This window comes from Schistocerca americana, chromosome 6, assembly GCF_021461395.2.
Source record: "Schistocerca americana isolate TAMUIC-IGC-003095 chromosome 6, iqSchAmer2.1, whole genome shotgun sequence".
In the NCBI taxonomy this organism is placed as follows: Eukaryota; Metazoa; Arthropoda; class Insecta; order Orthoptera; family Acrididae; genus Schistocerca; species Schistocerca americana.
Genome location: NC_060124.1, coordinates 319,980,119 through 320,003,428, shown reverse-complemented (window position 1 = coordinate 320,003,428; position 23,310 = coordinate 319,980,119). Strand labels below are relative to the sequence as shown.

The 23,310-nt window shown below is 41.1% G+C and overlaps 1 protein-coding gene across 1 annotated transcript in view; it reads left to right on the top strand.

The window, feature by feature from the left end:
* The window catches only part of LOC124620111 (WD repeat-containing protein on Y chromosome), a 480,275-nt gene that overhangs the window by 17,462 nt on the left and 439,503 nt on the right, over window positions 1-23,310 (top strand). Inside the window, exon 3 of the mRNA XM_047146781.1 lies at window positions 7,734-7,845. Coding sequence (XP_047002737.1) covers window positions 7,734-7,845 — 112 coding nt within the window. The remainder of the gene's footprint in view (window positions 1-7,733; window positions 7,846-23,310) is intronic.

Here is a 23,310-nt window from a genome sequence, read left to right as displayed (position 1 = left end):
TGTGACTCAGAATTAATTTTTCTGCCAGATCATAGACCAGTTTGAAATATTCTGTTTTGTACAGGGGCATTAGTCTCGAATCTAAATCCATCAAATCAGCTTCTAAAAGTTTTTCACATCTTTCATTAAAGGTTGCTTTAAAAACCCCCATCTGTCGTTTCATATCAGTTGGCTCATTATTTGCTATAGATTTCAACTTCCTTTGCAGAGTGCTTCTAGGTACATCATATGGGTCAGTTGCAGCTCTTTCGGAAATTTTGTTTTCCAATACACTTGCAACAGCATTCTTCATATCTTTCTCTGACCATTCTCCCTGACCTTCAACTTCTGGTTTTTTCTTATGTGTTGGAATAGTATTCTAAAAAAAAAAAAGGAAATGAGTTCCGTGGCCCATACCACCTGAATGTTCAAAAAAGGTTCAAATGGCTCTGAGCACTATGGGACTTAACATCTAAGGTCATCAGGCCCCTAGAACTTAGAACTACTTAAACCTGACTAACGTAAGGACATCACACACATCCATGCCCATGGCAGGATTTGAACCTGTGACCATAGCAGTCACTCTGTTCCAGACTGAAGCACTTAGAACCGCACGGTCACTGTGGCCGGCACCTGAATGTCGCTGGCCCATGCTACCTGACTCACACTGGTATGAAAACTTGGTAGTAAGCGAAACATAGTTAGAGCAAACAAAATGCAATTATCAGTGTCTTATATTAATAGAGTAAACTAAATAACAGCTCTAGTTTCATAAGTATATTGTTACCTGTAATGATTCAGGGTGATGTTAGAAAATATTTGAGGCATCGACTTGTGCAAGCACAAACAAACAATAATCAGTTGCAGATGATACGACGTTAGGAGTCAAAAAAACTCTCTGCACATGGCAAAATGACACTGACGGCAAAGATTACACTGTGTACCATGCTGCTACCTAGTAGTGAATAGCTGAAATACCAACGGACCAATACTACCCCGCTGGCCCATACTGCCTGCTGTTCCCATACAACAGATTAAATTTTTAAGCAGCCTTTTAACAAAAAAGAATGTTAATAGGCCTAGGCAAGGGTAATCATTGTGAATGCCGCTTTAGGATGGTTACTGGAGGATTATCTATGACATTGCATACTTCATTAATTTGAAAATATGGTATAGATTTTTGTGTTACTGTTTGTGTTTTGAAAAAACACTCGTATTTCAAAAAATGCATCCTATCTCTGCAATGACTAGTAAGCATCTCGCATTCACCAAATTATCACAAAGCATAAGAAAATATTTTACGGTAATTGCCAGCAGATATAACTGCTAGAAAGGTTTCCATAGAATTTTGTTAATTCTGCCTGCTGATCTTACAGAACTAAGTTTTGAGAATTAAAATCACATGGCCATTGCAAGACATCTCAAAGTTACTCCTAATCTGTTGGCAAGTGTGAATGCCTCTCTCATTAATGTATTTTGCTTCTCTGTCTTATCTCGTATTAATACAAATAACTTGTTGTGAGATGCAGAACTCATCAGAAAATAATCTGTGATGCTGATTTCGATCAGTAAATTAACATGTGACCAGTCGCTCCTTTTTTCAACCAATACCACATCCATTTCTTCTTTTCCATTGTTTTCTCTTGCTTGCAAGCTGTAATTAATATAACTGCAACACGCGCCTTCTTTCGGGTGTTCGACATCTTAATCTTGTAAAGTCACCTTGTCAACTGACTATTTTGTCAATGTTATTGGTAGTGTGATGTTGCTTCAATATATTGAAGGTTTGACAAAAAAGTAGCTTACTGTCAATATATAATGAATGTATGTAGGCCTCCTTTCTGAGACAATGGAGGCACACAATTCTCCTAGAGAAATTGATAGACAAATATTTCCGCCATAATACGGAAGAAGAAAATTAATAACAATGTCATGCTTTGTAATGAATATGTTTGAGTTCACAACCTTAATGGACAAAATTGTCCACCTTTTTGCATAATGCACGGTACAGTGACATCATGAACTTAATCACACACTTCATTGTCAAAATGTCTTACATAATAAACTATCCTAATATTTGTCGCTATTTTGCATAATAAAGCATGATGTCATTAATTTGTTATAGCTATTAATATGTTCCATCATTTTGCTGAAAGCATCATGATGTTGACAAGAAGTGACATGACCTGAAGGGACATGACAGTGACGTGATATCAAAAGCAGTGCGATCGATCTCACAAAATTCAAATAATAATAAATTTAATTTATTATTTATAACAAATAAGCACACCCAAGTCCTCTCACTGCAGCATACATACCAGTACCTTAAATGGCCAAATTCACAGTAATTCAGATTGTTATGTATTTAGAAGAAATTCACTAATTCAAATAATAATGAATTTAATTTCTTAAAAACCCCGTTTTATAAAAGCCCACACCCTGGTCCTCTCACTGTGGAACCCAGACATAAAACTCACATAATCAGGATAGTAATATATATAATGTATTATTATTATTACTAACAAATACTCACGCCATTATCTCATAGTGAACAGTACAAAAACAGTGTAGTCACCACAAATGCTCAATTCATAAAAGACTGAGGAGGGGAAGGGGGATCTTGAATTTCAATGGTCCAGTGGTGAGCAGGGTGGGAGTGGGGTATGGGTGTTAACCTTCAATGTAATTTGCACAATTGCCTCAGGTGCATGAAATGAACAGAGTTTACTGTTGTCCAACTACCTATGGTGTAACCTGATATCAGAAATATAACCTGATACTCAAGGTCATTTTTATCCTGTACTGGCACTACAGTAATAGATTGTGGGTCTGTCTTGATGCAAAACATTTGTGTTTTATTTGTTTTCCTTCCCAAACTAGTTTCAGCAACAGTATCATCACTAGATAATTACTTTCTACTTTCCTTGAAGGTAAAATAGAGAGCTATGGATCTAGGTTTGAATCCACCTGACAGCTCAGTGATGGTGCTACTGGGAACAGTGGGATGTCACTGCCTTCATTCTCATGACCTATAGAAAAAAGCCATGGTGCCAACAAAGGCTGCAGCTTTCTGCTGTAGGAATCCAATCACTCCTACCTATGGAGTATTGATGGTTGCAATTTTATCACTTCCCCTTCTACTGCTACTTGTGAGGGAGAGGTGGTGATGACAGCAAATGAGGCATCTGTGGTCCAGGTCAAAGATCGTGTGGACTAAAAGGTCTAGCAAGTGATGTCTGTGTCTCAGATGAATTTCGTAATGCCTCTGTTAGTGTCCATCCATTTCCATGTGGTAGGGGCAGTGTTCGTTGGCTACAGTGAATGTTGTGGGTGCTCACCCAGCATGCTATCCTAATGGTTGCACCCACACCATGTCCCAATGTGAACATGACAGTGCGGTGATCCTCACTAAAGCTGCTGCAATTTTGGAGGAGTTTTAGTGGTTGCATACTGTGCAGTAACTCTGCCTGGCTCTACACAGGAATCTTTGCAGTGCTGTGGTGCTTAAAAATATTGTTGGGGCATCTTATTTAGATGTCAACTAAATCACTGTCTTCATTTTCTGTGTAGAAGCTGACCATCCATTGTCCCTCCCCATTGAATTATGGGTAGAATGTGGTAATAAAGAGGTGCTGAATGTCATTTTTTCCACAAAATTATGTAAAGGTGGGTATTTATTGCAGACCATTATCTGTGAGTACTGTTTCTTCACTTGCTTTCAATGGCAAATACTTGACTTATTCTCTTAATAGTGGATGTAAGCCAATAAATATGTTACAAGCAATGTATACTCACTTGAAAGTGCAAATAAGAGATCTTATACAGTGACCCTAGTATCAGCATGAGGCCGGTTGCCTGCCAACATGGGGTAACCCAGATGGCTGTGTGGAATATTCTCCATGATAACTGTCAATATTTATATTTATTATAATGTGTGTGTACCTTATTACCTATGGACTTGCCTCTGCAGTGACATTTTTGCCACTAGTTTGTCACACAGGCCATCAGAGTGCTGTGATATTTGCTGTACATTCTATTTACAGATGTGGCTACCTTCATGAGAAGTGGTATCATCAACATTCGCAACACCCACCTGTGGGCTATGGAGAATTGCCAAGCTGTGATGGCAGTGAACCATCAGTGCTGATTGAGCCTCAGTGTATGGGTGGGGATTATTGGTGACCATGTCATTGGACCAGCCATTCTTACATCGTGCCTCACAGGCAGGACATATCTGCACTTTCTGCAGGCGACCTTGTCTCCTCTTTTGGCAGATGTGCCTTTGGTAGTCTTCTTTGTCTTCTTTTCCTGCCACTCCCTGAGCCTAGGGCCTGTTCCAGTCTCACCATCTCTTCCTTGGCCTTCCTATGCTTCTCTTACCCCTTGGTTTGTTTGCAACACACTGCTAGTTCAAAATACACTCCTGGAAATGGAAAAAAGAACACATTGACACCAGTGTGTCAGACCCACCATACTTGCTCCGGACACTGCGAGAGGGCTGTACAAGCAATGATCACACGCACGGCACAGCGGACACACCAGGAACCGCGGTGTTGGCCGTCGAATTGCGCTAGCTGCGCAGCATTTGTGCACCGCCGCCGTCAGTGTCAGCCAGTTTGCCGTGGCATACGGAGCTCCATCGCAGTCTTTAACACTGGTAGCATGCCGCGACAGTGTGGACGTGAACCGTATGTGCAGTTGGCGGACTTTGAGCGAGGGCGTATAGTGGGCATGCGGGAGGCCGAGTGGACGTACCGCCGAATTGCTCAACACATGGGGCGTGAGGTCTCCACAGTACATCGATGTTGTCACCAGTGGTCGGCAGAAGGTGCACGTGCCCGTCGACCTGGGACCGGACCGCAGCGACGCACGGATGCACGCCAAGACCGTAGGATCCTACGCAGTGCCGTAGGGGACCGCACCGCCACTTCCCAGCAAATTAGGGACACTGTTGCTCCTGGGGTATCGGCGAGGACCATTCGCAACCGTCTCCATGAAGCTGGGCTACGGTCCCGCACACCGTTAGGCCGTCTTCCGCTCACGCCCCAACATCGTGCAGCCCGCCTCCAGTGGTGTCGCGACAGGCGTGAATGGAGGGACGAATGGAGACGTGTCGTCTTCAGCGATGAGAGTCGCTTCTGCCTTGGTGCCAATGATGGTTGTATGCGTGTTTGGCGCCGTGCAGGTGAGCGCCACAATCAGGACTGCATACGACCCAGGCACACAGGGCCAACACCCGGCATCATGGTGTGGGGAGCGATCTCCTACACTGGACGTACACCACTGGTGATCGTCGAGGGGACACTGAATAGTGCACGGTACATCCAAACCGTCATCGAACCCGTCGTTCTACCATTCCTAGACCGGCAAGGGAACTTGCTGTTCCAACAGGACAATGCACGTCCGCATGTATCCCGTGCCACCCAACGTGCTCTAGAAGGTGTAAGTCAACTACCCTGGCCAGCAAGATCTCCGGATCTGTCCCCCATTGAGCATGTCTGGGACTGGATGAAGCGTCGTCTCACGCGGTCTGCACGTCCAGCACGAACGCTGGTCCAACTGAGGCGCCAGGTGGAAATGGCATGGCAAGCCGTTCCACAGGACTACATCCAGCATCTCTACGATCGTCTCCATGGGAGAATAGCAGCCTGCATTGCTGCGAAAGGTGGATATACACTGTACTAGTGCGGACATTGTGCATGCTCTGTTGCCTGTGTCTATGTGCCTGTGGTTCTGTCAGTGTGATCATGTGATGTATCTGACCCCAGGAATGTGTCAATAAAGTTTCCCCTTCCTGGGACAATGAATTCACGGTGTTCTTACTTCAATTTCCAGGAGTGTAACTGTGTGGTAGCATATTTCCTCTTCATTTTTCATTGTATTGGATTGCCTTTTGGGTTGCTGATTGAATCCCTAATTCTTCTTTTATTACTTAATTTCTAATTTTGTATTCCTGAGTGCAGCCTTTCACATATCTTAGAAATTACATTTTTGATGCTTCTACTTTCCAAAAATTTTACTTATCAATATCAAACTTTCTGGCCCACATAATAAAGTGGGAACTGCCATAATCTTATAAAATTTTGGTCTTGTCTCTTTCCTTGTTTTATCCTTGGGTTTTCTCCTCATTTGCTGGTAAGTATCAGCTTTTTCCTGTATACCCATATCATGATAATATGGTATGTCACATCTTGAATATTTGAAATGGATTATTTATTCTATCATTTTATTATTGAGGACTATTTTTGTTTGTTTTGTGTGAATACCTAAGGAGATCATGGTTTTAGTTTTATTTGTGAGTAATTCAGGTTGTAGTGTGTGCATATCTCATTTAGGATGAGTAACGCTGCTTGTAATTTATCTTCACTGCCATTCATGATAACTTAATCACCCATGAATATCACCATCTTAACATATTTATTCCTCACAGTATTCATGCCTTGTGATGTTCTGTCTCTTTTTCATTCTCTGGTCAGGTCATTTATATAGATACTGAATAATGTTGATGACAGGCTACACCTTTTTTTCCTGGTGTTCACATATAGACTTTTTGTGACTTCTAATAGATGTTGACGGATTCTTCTTATTTTCATTATTACCCATAAATTATCTCTGGGAACTCTGTCAAATGCTTTTTCATAATCCACAAATGCTAGGTAAGTTTTCAGATCAAATTCTCATCTCTTTTGTATTATCTGTTCCAGAATGAACATGGTGGTATAAAGTCTAATGTCAGTAGTATGTGCTGGTGCTCAGCTCACTTTCCTCCTGAGTACACTAGTACAGACAGAACATTCCTAATTGCCTGATATGTTTTAAAGTGTGCTTTCAATCACTGAAGTGTACGCTATCAAAGATCTTTTATCTTCTCTTGGAACACATTTCCAACCATATATCCATATGAACCATTATCCTCCTCATCCTCTCAGAGATCATTGCATCTGCCTCACAAATGAAAATTTTGAAGAGTCCTCCACTATAAGCCACATCATGTTCAGAAGTGGGCCACAAACTTAATGTGTGACCCATGTAGAGAAAACATTTGAAGGAGATTCTTGTGGTGCACAGTCAGAATATGAGAAGGTTAGGTGCTGATTCTTCTTATTATAGCTGACCAGTAGACATGAGAGCAGGCTGGCCTCTCCATGTGGTTGATGCTTCAAAGTCTTGCCTGCTGCAATGAAAGCATTGTAGTGCAGAGGGCAAGAGAAACAATCACTTGGTGTAGTTCACCCTCTATGCCAAATAGTAGCATACCTTCTTGAGCTGTTTAGGAATGCCTTAGAGCAAAATAGCCTTTCAGAATCAGAATGGTTCATTCTGGTTGTTGCTTAGGCCAGCCTAACTTCACCCATTTCAAATTGTCTAAAAGTGTGATATTTTACTTTGACTAAAAGTTAAATATTAAAGGTGATAAGCTATTATCCCCTTGTGTTATCAGACTCTCACTTTTAGTTACAAATGGCTAAAAAATTTCTCTTTAAATTTGTATTTGTTAAAATTTCCCGAATTATCTGTAATAATACTGCTTCAATTCCAAATTCTCTAGTTATTTTTCTTGTCTACCGAATTAAACACTCTTGAAAGCAACAAATGATGCAGTTATATATTTACTGCTTCACTGCTGGACTATTCATTTTAATTTATAACCTGTTCTGTGCAATGGAAACTCTTTGACATTTTCCCAGTTGTTTCTCAAAAGTTTTTTCCCACTTCCCTGTAACCGTTGACATTTTGTTTGTTTCTTTTTCTAGGATCGCAAGTTTAGTTACCTCCAAGGAAAATATATAACTGTAAGTCATGATGGAACAGTTAATTATTGGTCACTGGAATTTGATTTAGAGAAGACAGTCCGCTCTGAGACACGTAAGTATTTGCTGAAAGAGACTAGTGAATTTCACATCTACTTGTATAGTTTACAAATGTTCCATAGAAAAGAAATTGGAGAAAATAATCAAAAATTTATAAACTGTTTTTCATTATCTAAGGTAAAACTGAAAATTTCCAGAAATTTATGCTCCTGACAAAATATGATATACCCATAAAACTGGACCTCCTTTAATCAATAATTTTTAGATTTGAGGCATATGTGTGTGATCATTTGATTCTACCACATGCAAATATGACTTTAAACTCATAATTTTATAATGTCCCAAATCTGAACATCCAAGAACTGGGAGTTACATGTACATGAGCATCTAATACTCAGGTAATTCTATCCTCAGTTAGCATTAATAGAAATTTTCTGGTTATGGCGAACCTCTTAATACTGTTGGAACTAAAAAGTCAGCTGAATCCAAATTATTGTTAACGAAAATGGTAATTTAATATTGGGAAATAGGGTTCACACAATTAAGTTTCATGATCATTCTAAATTTTATAATTAAATTAATACAAAATGAGTTTGTAGATGTAATTTAATTTAAGAAATAAAAACATTTCCTCATATCTGGTTCATAGTTCTGCATATCAGATAACGCTGGATTATTCATAAGTATCTCCAGAATTTCACAAGATGACCATGCAAAAACTTCGAGACATATATAAAATGGACACATATCAGTGGGCATAGCATCCTTCCAAGTTTTAAACTCATTTACAGGTTTTCAATATGGACACCATTGGTAATGCAGCAAATGTCAATACATGTATGCAGTCCATTGAATCACTGTTGTTGCCTGAGAAGGTATGATGATAACAGCACACTTTGCTAAATTGTTCATTGGGGTAACTCTCTGTAGGGATATGAAATGATCACATAGACTCATCTGTGGGTAAAGCAGGTAGACTTTAATTTATTGGTAGAATACTGGGGAGATGCAATTAGTCTACAGAGGAGACTGCTTACAAATCACTTGTGTCACCCATTCTAGAATATTGCACAACTCTGTGGGGCTTGTACCAAATAGGACTAAACATGGAATGTTGAATGTATTCAGATAAGGGTGGCATGAATGGTTACAGGGCTGTTTGACCCTTTGGGATAGTGTCAAAGGATGCTGAAGAAACTGAACAGGCAGACTCTTGAAGACAGATGTGAACTATTCATAGAATGTCTGCTAACAGAGTTTCAAGAACTGGCTTCAAATGTTGACTCTAGAAATATATTACAATCCCATACATATCACTCTCAAGAACTGGCATTAAATGATGACTCTAGTAGACCTCCTACATATTACTCCCATAGGTATCATGAGGACAAGATTAGAATAATTACTGCAAGGGCAGATGCATTCAAACAATCATTCTTCCTGTGCTCTATATGTGAATGGAATGGGGAGGAGGATGAATGTAGATGTAGATGCAGATACTTCTCTGTAGGCACAAACTAACAGAGTGGATGATTGGTCTATATCTTCCATCATGCCTGCTCCCTGGTGGTGCATTCTGCAACTATTCCATAGCAAGTATTATATGAATGGAAACTTGGAGAGATTTATTATCCATGGATTTGTGTCATTTTTCTGTATGTCTTATGAATAACCCTATGTACTAATGGTGTTCAGTTCCTTAGAAGGTGAACATATTCTTGTGGTCTGTGAGGTATGTAAATTAACATCTACTAGTAAAAGAAAAACAATTAATTCATAGGTGATCCAGCCATCTATAATCATGTCTTCAAGTTCAGCTATATGTGCACCACCTACCATTTGATTTGAAACAAAAGACAGAATTGGTTCTTACAGCTGATGGGACAATCAGTCTCTTACAGCTGTGGCTTCCTATTAACACATGAGGTATCTTGACTGGTTCTACATTGCTACACAAAGGTATTCATGGACTACAGTGTATAAATAGACTAATTATTATATATTATATATATATATTTTCGATTATTCCCAATTAAGAGAGCGTTTGAACTTGAATTCCTTTATGATGATTGTTTGTGTTTTTTCTGAGCCCAAATTTTCTTCATGTGTTCACTGTGTTGTTTCTTTCGCTCCACTGTCCATTTGCATCCTGGTCTCTTCTGTGTTGTGGTGTCAAATTTATGTTTTTTGATGATGTTCCTGAATTCAGTTCTATTTTCTGCATCGTTTACTGTTATGTGTGCTTGTCTGAGATCCTCTTCAACTTCTTTTATCTATTTCGTTTTTCCCCTGCCTGAGTTGATGACTTTAAGAATTCGCTTTGAAATTCTGTTTTCATTCATCCTGTGGATATGTCCGTAGAACTGCATTCTTATTTTCCTTATTGTATCCGTAATCTTGTCTGTGTATTTATATAATTCTGAAGTTGGTCTCTTCTTCCAGATTCCTTGCTCTTGTATCGGGCCAAAAATTTCCCTGAGAATTTTCCTTTCTTGTTTCTCTATTTCTTTGATTTTAGTTTGCCCACCTATTTGTGTTGTTTCAGATGCATACAGTGCCTCCGGAAGTACGACAGTGTTGTAGTGCCTCAATTTTGCGTTAATGGATATGGACTTTTTGTTATAATAGTTCCAGGTGAGTTTATATGCTTTCTGTAGTTTTTTTATTCTTTCCTCATTGGCCTTTAGGTTGATCCCTGATGGCTGGATGATTTCTCCCAGGTACTTAAAATGTGGTACTTGTACGATTTTCCCATGGGTTGTCACAATAGGCAATTTGTCTTGTGGCACTCTTTCTATGTACTGGGTTTTCTCATATGAGATTTGCAGGCCAGTTCTTTGTGCAATTTTGTGTAACTTCTCTATGGCGTTAGTGGCTTCTTTCCTATTATTTGTGAGGATTGCAAGGTCATCCGCAAAAGCTAAACACTTCACATTGAATCTATTATCTTTTCTAATGCCAATTTGGATTCCTTTGACTTCTTTTTCCCATGTCCTGATAATTTTTTCAAGAATGATATTAAAGAGTAATGGTGAAAGTCCATCACCCTGTCGCACTCCAGTTTGGATTTCAAATGGTTCCGAGATATCCCCCATAAATTTAACCTTGGAGACTGTGTCAGTTAATGTTTCCCGAATGATTGCTCTTGTCTTTCTGTCAATGCTGAATTCTTCCCAGCGTCTTGCAGAGCGCTACTCTGTCTATTGAGTCGTAGGCCTTTTTAAAATCTACAAAAGTAACCACTGTGTTTCGGGTGTTTCTCATCTGGAGAATCATTTTCAGATTCGAGATCTGCTCTATGCATGATCGTCCCTTGCAAAAACCAGCCTGGTATTCTCCTATTTGTGGGTCTGCTCGTTCTTCTAATCTATTCATGAGAACTTTTGATAGAATTTTATATGTGACCGGTACAAGTGAGATACTCCTGTAATTATTTGGTTCAGTTTTGTCCCCTTTTTTGTGGAGTGGATGGATGAGTGCGCAGTTCCATTCAGAAGGGATCTGTTCTGTTTCCCAAATGTTTAATATGATTTTGTGAATTTTTCCTGTTAATCTTTCATCATTTAGTCTCCATAGTTCTGCAATAATTCCATCTTCTCCTGGGGCTCTATTGTTTTTCAGTGTCTTGATAATTTTTACTATTTCATTGATGGTTGGCGGTTTAGCGTCAGGATTTGGTGTAGACGTCTCATAGTGAATATCCTCTGTAGGTCTTTTGCAGTTGAGAAGTTTGTTGAAATAGTCTGCGAGGATTTGGCAGTTATTCTTCGTGTTAGTTTCTAGTGAACCATCCGGTTTCTTGAAACAAAGATTGGGTGGCTGGTATCCTACAATATGTTCTGTAAACGTCTTATAAAAATTCCTGTTGTTGTTCTTCTTAAAATCTTGTTCTATCTCATCTAGTCGCCGTTTGTCATAATTTCTTTTTTCCCTCCAAATAGTTTTCGATGTTTGTTTTCGGATTACTAGAAATTGTTGCCATTTTTCTGATGTTTTGTGACTATTGAAGTTTTTCCAGGCATTGGTCCTTTCTTCTATTGCTTGGTCACATATTATATTCCACCACCTGTGTTTTCTCCTTCTCGGGGGTTGACCCAATTTCATCGTGGATTTGAGGACGTCCACAAGTTCTGTCCAGTTTGTGGTGTTTGTCTGACTAATTTCCTGTAAGATATTATCCTCGTTGAGTTTTATGTATTCGGGGTCTGGTCTCAGCGCTTTGTTTAGTTTTGGCTTTTTTCTATTGGGTTGTAATCTGGTCTTTATCTGTAGAAGATTGTGGTCTGAGTCAAAAAATCTTCTTCTCGTTTTCACATTCAGAATTTCTGCTGTGTTACACTTGGAGATGGCCACATGGTCTATCTGGAATTCACCCAACATTGTGTTGGGCGACTTCCAAGTATACTGTTTCTTGTTGGGTTTTTTGAATTGTATTGACATAATTACGAGGCCGAAATTTTCACAAAAGCTTATCATTCTTTCCCCATTCTTGTTAGTTCTCTTGTGAGCTGTATGAATTCCAGTGATTTTCCTGTATTTTTTCTCTTTACCTAATTGTGCGTTAAAGTCACCTACCAAGATTATTACATGGTGTTTGGCAATTTTGTTTGTCGTCTCTTCAAGGTCATTCCACAAGTCATCCACGTCCTGAGGGTTCTTCTTGTTATAGCTATTTGTGGGTGTGTGTGCGTTGATCAAGGTATATACTTTGTTGGCTGATTTGACGGAGAGCGTTGATATACATTCTGAGGCAGACTGGAAGTCAATGACAGAGTCGCTGATAGATTTGTGGACTGCAAATGCTGTGCCAAACAGTTTGAGTCATTTCTCATTAGTTTTAACTGCTGGTTTCCCTTTGTAGATCCTGTAGTTGTCTGTATCAAAATGGTTTTTGTCCATAAATCACGTTTCCTGGATTGCAAGGATTTTGATCTGGAATTTTTGCAGCACATCTGTAAGTTGTTTGATCTTGCCCAGTTTGAAAAGAGTATTAGTGTTAAGTGTACCAATGAAGTGTCTTTGTTTTGTGTGTAAAAATTTGGACGTCGTCTGGTTCTCAACCTTAGGCGTAACATGATGCTCCTGGTCCCCCGGAATCCGATGCCCTGGTAAAGCCAGCCTTGCGACTGGTGCCCGGGGTAGTGGATTCATTCCTTGTGTTATCATTAAGTTTGGTTTTCAAGTTGAAAACTAACTTGGTGGTGGTCCTTCCGAGGAAAGATCACGAGGAATACGACTTGATTGTTGAGATCAAGAAGGTTGATGCAGCCGCACCATCTAGGCGAACAGACGCTGACCCCTAACTGCTGGATACCAGGCAGATGTTAGTGGATTTCGGTTGATAGTTTTGGTCCACCCCGGGTATTTTATTTCCCCGGTACCCTCCATATCTGGAGAGCATTCCCCTATCCACCACCTGGGGAGGCGCCCGATGGGAGACTATCAACTCCACACGGGAATTATTATTATTATTATTATTAGTAGTAGTAGTAGTAGTGGTATACTAGTAGTTGTAGTAGTTGTATAAATAGTAGTATGAGCAATAGTTTAATTTCCTGCATTGATAATAAACATGACATTACTGTAAAAGAAGAAAATAAAATGCACCAGTATTTATAAATTTCATCAATATCACAAGTGATGGAAAGCCCAGGATGCGATAACAAACCAGCATTGAATCCTGCTTGACTGAGTTTTCTCCTCCATGCAATTGTGATTAACCCCCACTGCCCTCAAATCACTTCCTGTTAACCAGGTTGTTAACCTCTAAATTTGCCTATCAATCATTTCCCATGTCCATCCGCGTGGAAACCAACCTCACATTCACAGAAAAAACCAAAAGCCATCACCTTCAGACTGATACTAACTTTATAATCCTACCTGCCAACAAAGGCACTACAAGGATTACCGGCCAGTGGAACACTGCCAGCTGTCAGCTATGTCCATTTACAAACCCTGTACAGTGACACCATTCCAGAAATCCAGCAGGATCTCCAGTCCATCCAAAAATCCTTAGGTCCATCTTTGAACCTCTCTTTTGAGTATCTTGCCTCACCTATACTCCTCCATTATGCATGCTTCCTAAAGGTCAAAAGCCCATCCAACCAGGATACCCCATTGTGCTGATTACTGTACCCCCAAAAGAGAGAATTTCTCCTTTTGTGGACCAACCTACCCAAGTATTTCCACCACCAACTCTTCACAATCCCTCTTCTTATACCACCAGGTGACCTAGTGATCACTGTCAACGCCACTCCCTCTGCACTAACATACCCAATCTCCAATGCCCATTACTTGCCACTATTGAACACTGCCTTTCCCAATGCCCAGCTGCCTCAAAACCTACAACCTCCTTCCTGGTCACCATGGCCAACTACATTCATATCCATAGTAACTTCTCCTTTGAGATTGTCAGCAACAAAAAAATCCAGGGTACAGCAATGGCCACTCACATGGCCATCTAAAGGAATATTTCCTAACCACCAAGAATCCCAAACCCCTCATCTGGTTCAGAGCTCTTGATGACATCCTCATGATCTAGACTGGGAGTGAGGACATCATATCCACATTCCTCTATAACCTCAATACCTTTGTCCTCATTCATTTCACCTGGTCCTTCTCATACCAACACTCACCAATGCCATTCTTCATCTGAAGGATGGTTACATGCATACCGCCATCCACATCAGACCTCTCAACCACCATCAATATCTCTGCTTCAATAGCTGCCAGCACCAGCCGGGATGGCTTAGTGGTTCTAGGTGCTACAGTTTGGAACCACGCAACTGCTACGGTCGCAGGTTCGAATCCTGCCTCGGGCATGGATGTGTGTGATATCCTTAGGTTAGTTAGGTTTAAGTAGTTCTAGGGGACTGATGACCTCAGAAGTTAAGTCCCATAGTGCTCAGAGCCATTTGAACCATTTTTAGCTGCCAGCTATTACTCACCAATAAGTCCTTTCCATACACCCTTAGCCACCCATAGTTGTTTCATTTGTAGTGACAAGCAGTCCTTCTCCAAATATGCCAACACAAATCTTAATTATCCTCTCAACCATGTCCAGAGACACGTTTCAGGTCTTGTCTCATCAGTCACTGATTATCCCTCACACGCCCACACGCCCATTATCCAGCCACAAAGGAACTCACTTCTCATGAGTAAGTACGACCCAGGACTGAATCAACCAAATCACATTCTCTGCCAAGGTTTCAGTTAACTCCCAACATGCCCTAAAATGGGAAATACCCTACGCAGAAACATCCTCATTGCCCCTCTCACCCCCCCCCCCCCCCCACCCCTCCAAATCTATGCAGTATCCTTATTTGTCCCTACTGCATACCTCCTCCCAGTCCCTTGCCTCATGAATCATGGTTTTGCAATAGATCTAGATGAAAGACCTGTTCCATACATCCTCCCACTACCACCTACTCCAGTCCTCCCATCCTATCAAAGATAGGGCCACCTGTCATATCAGCCATGTGATTTACCAACTTATCTGGAACCATTGTGCAATATTCTATTTTGGCATGATAACTAAGAAGTTGTCTGTCTGCACAAATGTCCACTGCCAAACTGTGGTCATGAGACAGCTGGACCAGTTGATGACAATGCCACCCAAGACTTTACTTACTGCATCACAGTGCATTCCATCTGGATTCTTTCCACTAACACCAGGTCATCTGAATCAGGCAGGTGGGAATTCTTCCTAGAACATATCCTTTGTTTCCATAACCTCCTGTCTCCACTTACCTATCTTGTTTCCTGCTCCCACTTCAATACGAAACACATCTTCTACACTGCTATCACACCTACATAGTCCTTTCCCCATTCCTACTACTGAGCAAGGTGGTGCAGTGGTTAGTATACTGGACTCACATTTGGGAGGATGATGGTTCAAACCTGTGTCTGACCACCCAGATTTAGGTTTTCTTTTATTTCCCTAAATTGCTCCAGGCAATTGCCAGGCTGGTTCCTTTGAAAGGGCATGGCCGATTTCCTTCCCCATCCTTGACACACTCTGATCTTGTGGTCTGTCTCTAATGACCTCAGTGTTGACAGGACATTAAGCCCAATCTTCTTTCCTTCCTTCACTTCTGTAATTCTCTCCTATCCTGTGCCATCCCTCTCACACACCTTCCTGATGCTGCACCTAGCAGTCTCATCCTGCCCCACCACATTCCTACATATTCCCAAAGGCGGCACTAGAATTTTCCCTCACACCTACTCTGCTACCCCTATATCCATATTCTCTCCACTCCATGGCTCTCCTTTATCCTCTCTTCCCTTCCCACTAGATTGCTCCTTACAGCAGATGCAGCCACAGATGGACCTTACAGCATAGAGCCAGTGACCTTGTGCATCCACGTGTGTGTGTGTGTGTGTGTGTGTGTGTGTGTGTGTGTGTGTGTGTGTGTCAGTGTGTTTCCTCTTAGGACTACATTTGAAAGCTAACAATATTTCTGACAATTGTTTTAATTGTGCCTGTATGTGAACCAAGACCTCATCTATGTGGTGATTTGTAATCAATATTACATAAAGCTTGACAGGTCCAAGAATGTATAAAAGCAATCCTAATTTTCAATATAACTTTTACTTTTCTATTTTATTAATTGAAATGTTACAACAATTTCGATTGTACTAGAAAAAATTTTCAGATCTAAAAGGGTTAAACACCAGCAACCCTCGGCGAACTATGTGGTCACAGTCTGTCAGACACCTACCGATCCATGTTGCTTGACTCTCAGTCACAGTCAGCAGTACAGAATGTTTAGAAGTCACTCAAAAATAGGTAGATCAGCTGGAGAACAATTGGAGGCACTATGTAAGAACCCCCAACTGCCCCTCTTGTCTGTATAGATAAGAGTCTCCACTCGGCACCTGCTGTGGTGTGTAACCAGTCCTTTTGTTTATAATGACCTCTTATGTGAGCATAAGGATAATATTCACCACACCATTCTTAGTTTCCTGTTCTATTCAGTTCTCCATGACTATGCCAGTTCAAATGTCTCTACACAGATGGAACAAAAGTCAATAACGGATTTGAAAATACAAGGGTGGACACGAAGTATTCTGTTCTGAGTTTATGCAGTGTATACTCTGCAGAGTTGATCACTATATCTGAGGCTCTGCAATACATTAAAACTCTGACAGCATAGGACATTCTGGTTTGTAGCGATTAGCTTTTTACAAGGGATATTTCAGTGCTACCCCAGAAATGATTGCTGACATTCAAGACATTTAAGTTGACCTCAACAGCTCCACAATGCTGGTAACATTCATCTGGAGACTAAGCCACTTGGGTATCCTGAGAAATGAACTCACTGACAAATTAGCTAAAGGAGCAGCAACAGTAGACAAACTTGGACTCAGAGTACAAGATGCAGACCTACAATATTGCAACTGTGACATCACATTTTCGAAATCTTGGATATGGAATGCAGGCCACCACAACTCTCAACACGCTGAAGACAATCGAGAGAACCATAAGACATGGTGTGTTTCTCTTCAAGCTCTCCACAGACCTCTTGGAAAGATGCCATTGTACTGTACCGACTATGTACTGAGCACACCAGATTTAAGCATGTGATCCTTTTTTTTTATATAAAGAAGTATCCCCCAATGAAACAGTGGTAGTCATAGTAGTCCATATGGCTGATTTGAGACAAGCAATCAACTTGCCTATGTCTCTGCCTCTGAAAGTAGCAGACAGTAGGCTAGCAGCTAACAGAGTCCTACATTTTCTGAGAGAAAGTGGTTTTTATAACAAAATTTCATGCAGCTCTATGTTCGGTGTCAGAGGTGGATTTGGGGAGAGTCCCTCTCACTAAACCATGTGCTCTAAATTGTGTCAATCTGCTTTCTCTCTCTCTGCACTGTCATGCAGTTTTAAATTTGATGTACATATTTGTTTACCTAACTGTTTATGTTCATTAGCACTTTAGTCCATAATGTCTTCATTTGATCACTCCATTTTATGTATACTTACTATTATGAACCTTCAAGCTGTATCTTTCAATGTTTTTGGTATAGGATGGAAGTACAGGGTGCATTTATTACCAGAGATATATGGTGCAGGGAACTTCACAAATTCAACCATGTTGACAAAGTCACAGACCCTACATCTACATCTACATCTACATCTATACTCCGCGAGCCACCTTACGGTGTGTGGCGGAGGGTACTTATTGTACCACTATCTGATCCCCCCTTCCCTGTTCCATTCACGAATTGTGCGTGGGAAGAACGACTGCTTGTAAGTCTCCATATTTGCTCTAATTTCTCGGATCTTTTCGTTGTGATCATTTGGAAGTACAGGGTGCATTTATTACCAGAGATATATGGTGCAGGGAACTTCACAAATTCAACCATGTTGACAAAGTCACAGACCCTACATCTACATCTACATCTACATCTATACTCCGCGAGCCACCTTACGGTGTGTGGCGGAGGGTACTTATTGTACCACTATCTGATCCCCCCTTCCCTGTTCCATTCACGAATTGTGCGTGGGAAGAACGACTGCTTGTAAGTCTCCGTATTTGCTCTAATTTCTCGGATCTTTTCATTGTGATCATTACGCAAGATATATGTGGGCGGTAGTAATATGTTGCCCATCTCTTCCCGGAATGTGCTCTCTCGTAATTTCGATAATAAACCTCTCCGTATTGCGTAACGCCTTTCTTGAAGTGTCCGCCACTGGAGCTTGTTCAGCATCTCCGTAATGCTCTCGCGCTGACTAAATGTCCCCATGACGAATCGCGCTGCTTTTCGCTGGATCATGTCTATCTCTTCTATTAATCCAACCTGGTAAGGGTCCCATACTGATGAGCAATACTCAAGAATCGGACGAACAAGCGTTTTGTAAGCTACTTCTTTCGTCGATGAGTCACATTTTCTTAGAATTCTTCCTATGAATCTCAACCTGGCGCCTGCTTTTCCCACTATTTGTTTTATGTGATCATTCCACTTCAGATCGCTCCGGATAGTAACTCCTAAGTATTTTACGGTCGTTACCGCTTCCAATGATTTGCCACCTATGGCATAATCGTACTGGAATGGATTTCTGGCCCTATGTATGCGCATTATATTACATTTATCTACGTTTAGGGAAAGCTGCCAGCTGTCGCACCATGCATTAATCCTCTGCAGGTCCTCCTGGAGTATGTACGAGTCTTCTGATGTTGCTACTTTCTTGTAGGCAACCGTGTCATCTGCAAATAGCCTCACGGAACTACCGATGTTGTCAACTAAGTCATTTATGTATATTGTAAACAATAAAGGTCCTATCACGCTTCCCTGCAGTACTCCCGAAATTACCTCTACATCTGCAGATTTTGAACCGTTAAGAATGACATGTTGTGTTCTTTCTTCTAGGAAATCCTGAATCCAATCACAAACCTGGTCCGATATTCCGTAAGCTCGTATTTTTTTCACTAAACGTAAGTGCGGAACCATATCAAATGCCTTCCTGAAGTCCAGGAATACGGCATCAATCTGCTCGCCAGTGTCTACGGCACTGTGAATTTCTTGGGCAAATAGGGCGAGCTGAGTTTCACATGATCTCTGTTTGCGGAATCCATGTTGGTTATGATGAAGGAGATTTGTATTATCTAAGAACGTCATAATACGAGAACACAAAACATGTTCCATTATTCTACAACAGATTGACGTAAGCGAAATAGGCCTATAATTATTCGCATCTGATTTATGACCCTTCTTGAAAATGGGAACGACCTGCGCTTTCTTCCAGTCGCTAGGTACTTTACGTTCTTCCAGCGATCTTCGATAAATTGCTGATAGAAAGGGGGCAAGTTCTTTAGCATAATCACTGTAGAATCTTAAGGGTATCTCGTCTGGTCCGGATGCTTTTCCGCTACTAAGTGATAGCAGTTGTTTTTCAATTCCGATATCGTTTATTTCAATATTTTCCATTTTGGCGTCCGTGCGACGGCTGAAGTCAGGGACCGTGTTACGATTTTCCGCAGTGAAACAGTTTCGGAACACTGAATTCAGTATTTCTGCCTTTCTTCGGTCGTCCTCTGTTTCGGTGCCATCGTGGTCAACGAGTGACTGAATAGGGGATTTAGATCCGGTTACCGATTTTACATATGACCAAAACTTTTTAGGGTTCTTGTTTAGATTGTTTGCCAATGTTTTATGTTCGAATTCGTTGAATGCTTCTCTCATTGCTCTCTTTACGCTCTTTTTCGCTTCGTTCAGCTTTTCTTATCAGCTATGATTCGACTACTCTTAAACCTATGATGAAGCTTTCTTTGTTTCCGTAGTACCTTTCGTACATGATTGTTGTACCACGGTGGATCTTTCCCCTCGCTTTGGACCTTAGTCAGTACGAACTTATCTAAGGCATACTGGACGATGTTTCTGAATTTTTTCCATTTTTGTTCCACATCCTCTTCCTCAGAAATGAACGTTTGATGGTGGTCACTCAGATATTCTGCGATTTGTGCCCTATCACTCTTGTTAAGCAAATATATTTTCCTTCCTTTCTTGGCATTTCTTATTACACTTGTAGTCATTGATGCAACCACTGACTTATGATCACTGATACCCTCTTCTACATTCACGGAGTCGAAAAGTTCCGGTCTATTTGTTGCTATGAGGTCTAAAACGTTAGCTTCACGAGTTGGTTCTCTAACTATCTGCTCGAAGTAATTCTCGGACAAGGCAGTCAGGATAATGTCACAAGAGTCTCTGTCCCTGGCTCCAGTTCTGATTGTGTGACTATCCCATTCTATACCTGGTAGATTGAAGTCTCCCCCTATTACAATAGTATGATCACGAAACTTCTTCACGACGTTCTGCAGGTTCTCTCTGAGGCGCTCAACTACTACGGTTGCTGATGCAGGTGGTCTATAGAAGCATCCGACTATCATATCTGACCCACCTTTGATACTTAACTTAACCCAGATTATTTCACATTCGCATTCGCTAATAACTTCACTGGATATTATTGAATTCTTTACTGCTATAAATACTCCTCCACCATTGGCGTTTATCCTATCCTTGCGGTATATATTCCATTCTGTGTCTAGGATTTCGTTACTGTTCACTTCCGGTTTTAACCAACTTTCCGTTCCTAATACTATATGCGCACTATTTCCTTCAATAAGAGATACTAATTCAGGAACCTTGCCCTGGATACTCCTGCAGTTTACCAATATTACGTTAACTTTTCCTGTTTTTGGTCTCTGAGGACGGACGTTCTTTATCAACGATGATAATGTCCTCTCTGGTAAGCCGTCAGGTATTTTATCGTTTCGCCCAAGGGGGGGTCCCTCTAACCTAAAAAAACCCCCGTGTGCACGCCCTAGAGCGGAATGTTCTCCTTTTCCCATTTCATATACACTACCGGCCATTAAAATTGCTACACCACAAAGATGACATGCTACAGATGTGAAATTTAACTGACAGAAAGAAGATGCTGTGATATGCAAATGATTAGCTTTTCAGAGCATTCACACAAGGTTGGCACCAGTGGCGACACGTACAACATGCTGACATGAGGAAAGTTTCCAACCGATTTCTCATACACAAACAGCAGTTGACTGTTGTTGCCTGGTGAAGTGTTGTTGTGATGCCTCGTGTAAGGAGGAGAAATGGGTACCATCACATTTCCAACTTTGATAAAGATCGGATTGTAGGCTATCATGATTGCGGTTTATCGTATTGCGACATTGCTGCTCGTGTTGATTGAGATTCAATGACTGTTAGCAGAACAGGGAATTATTGGGTTCAGGAGGGTAATACAGAACACTGTGCTGAATCAGCCTTGTATCACTAGCAGTTGAGATGACAGGCATCTTATCCACATGGCTGTAATGGATCCTGCAGCCACGTATCGTCCCTGAGTCAACAGATGGGGACGTTTGCAAGACAACAACCATCTGCACGAACAGTTCGATGACATTTGCAGCAGCATGGGCTATCAGCTCAGAGACCATGGCTGCGGTTACCCTTGACACTGTATCACAGACAGGAGCGCCTGCGATGGTGTACTCAACGACGAACCTAGGTGCACGAATGGCAAAACGTCATTTCTTCGGATGAATCCAGGTTCTGTTTACAGCATCATGTTGTTCGCATCTGTGTTTGGTGACATCACGGTGAACGCACATTGGAAGCGTGAATTCATCATCGCCATACTGGCGTATCACCCGGCGTGATGGTATGGGGTGCCATTGATTACACGTCTTGGTCACCTCTTGTTCACATTGATGGCACTTTGAACAGTGGCTGTTACATTTAATATATGTTATGACTCATGGCTCTACCCTTCATTTGATTCCTGCAAAACCCTACATTTCAGAAGGATAATGCACGAGCGCATGTTGCAGGTCCTGTAAAGGCCTTTCTGGATACAGAAAATGTTCGACTGCTGCCCTGGACAGCACATTCTCCAAATCTATCACCAATTGAAAATGTCTGGTCAATGGTGGCCGAGCAACTGGCTTGCTACAACACGCCAGTCACTACTCTTGAGGAACTGTGGTATCATGTTGAAGCTGCATGGGCAGCTGTACCTGTACACACCATCCAAGCTCTGTTTGACTCAATGCCCAGGCGTATCACGGCCGTTATTATGGCCAGAGGTGGTTGTTCTGGGTACTGATTTCTCAGGATCTATGCACCCAAATTGTGCGAAAATGTAATCACACGTCAGTTCTAGTATAATATATGTGTCCAATGAATACCCATTTATCATCTGCATTTCTTCTTGGTGTAGCAATTTTAATGGCCAGTAGTGTAGTCTTACATGAATTTCCACTGGAGTGAGGGACTAATAACCAAATTGTTATTTCCTTTAAACCCATTGTCATCATCACCATCTACCATCATCTTGTATTTTAGCTTCTTCCTGTCAGGCTGTACCGTGTTTGAACTTTCACTAGGGCAACTAATTTAAAAAAAAAATCCCAGTCTTCTCCACAAAGCCCCTGTTTCCCATGTAGCCACCTCCAGTGTGTGGTGGAACCCTGTTCTGAATGACAGGTTCATCAAATAGAAGCACCATGAAAATGTTATGCCAACTCATGGAGTACAGATAACAGCACCATCACAAGTCTCTCAGTAACTGGAAACCACAGCAATCACTATCCTAATAGAAGTCCAGGCCAGTCTAGGTAATCGTAATTCACTTTATAGAAGCAAAGTCAGATGATAGCAGCTAGCAGTGGAAAAACTGAGGTTTAGCGATTTTCCATGTGGCTTTTTATTGGCTCACTGCAGAATTTGACACGACCAGCCCCTAGTATCAGCATGATTTCCCTGCAAGATGCACCTTTACATGACGTGAGTTATGTTATATATCTATATCTTCCATTTGCTCTTCAAAGGGGTTACTGAAATTATATTACTGAATTTTTTGCTTCTGCAATTGCTATTTGGAATCAGAGTAATGAATAATTTTATGTGAAGTTACAAAGTTAACCACTGTATCTCCTCTGTCCACCTGCCCATGCATAGACTTTTAATATTACACTTACTCCCTTTCATCTCCTAC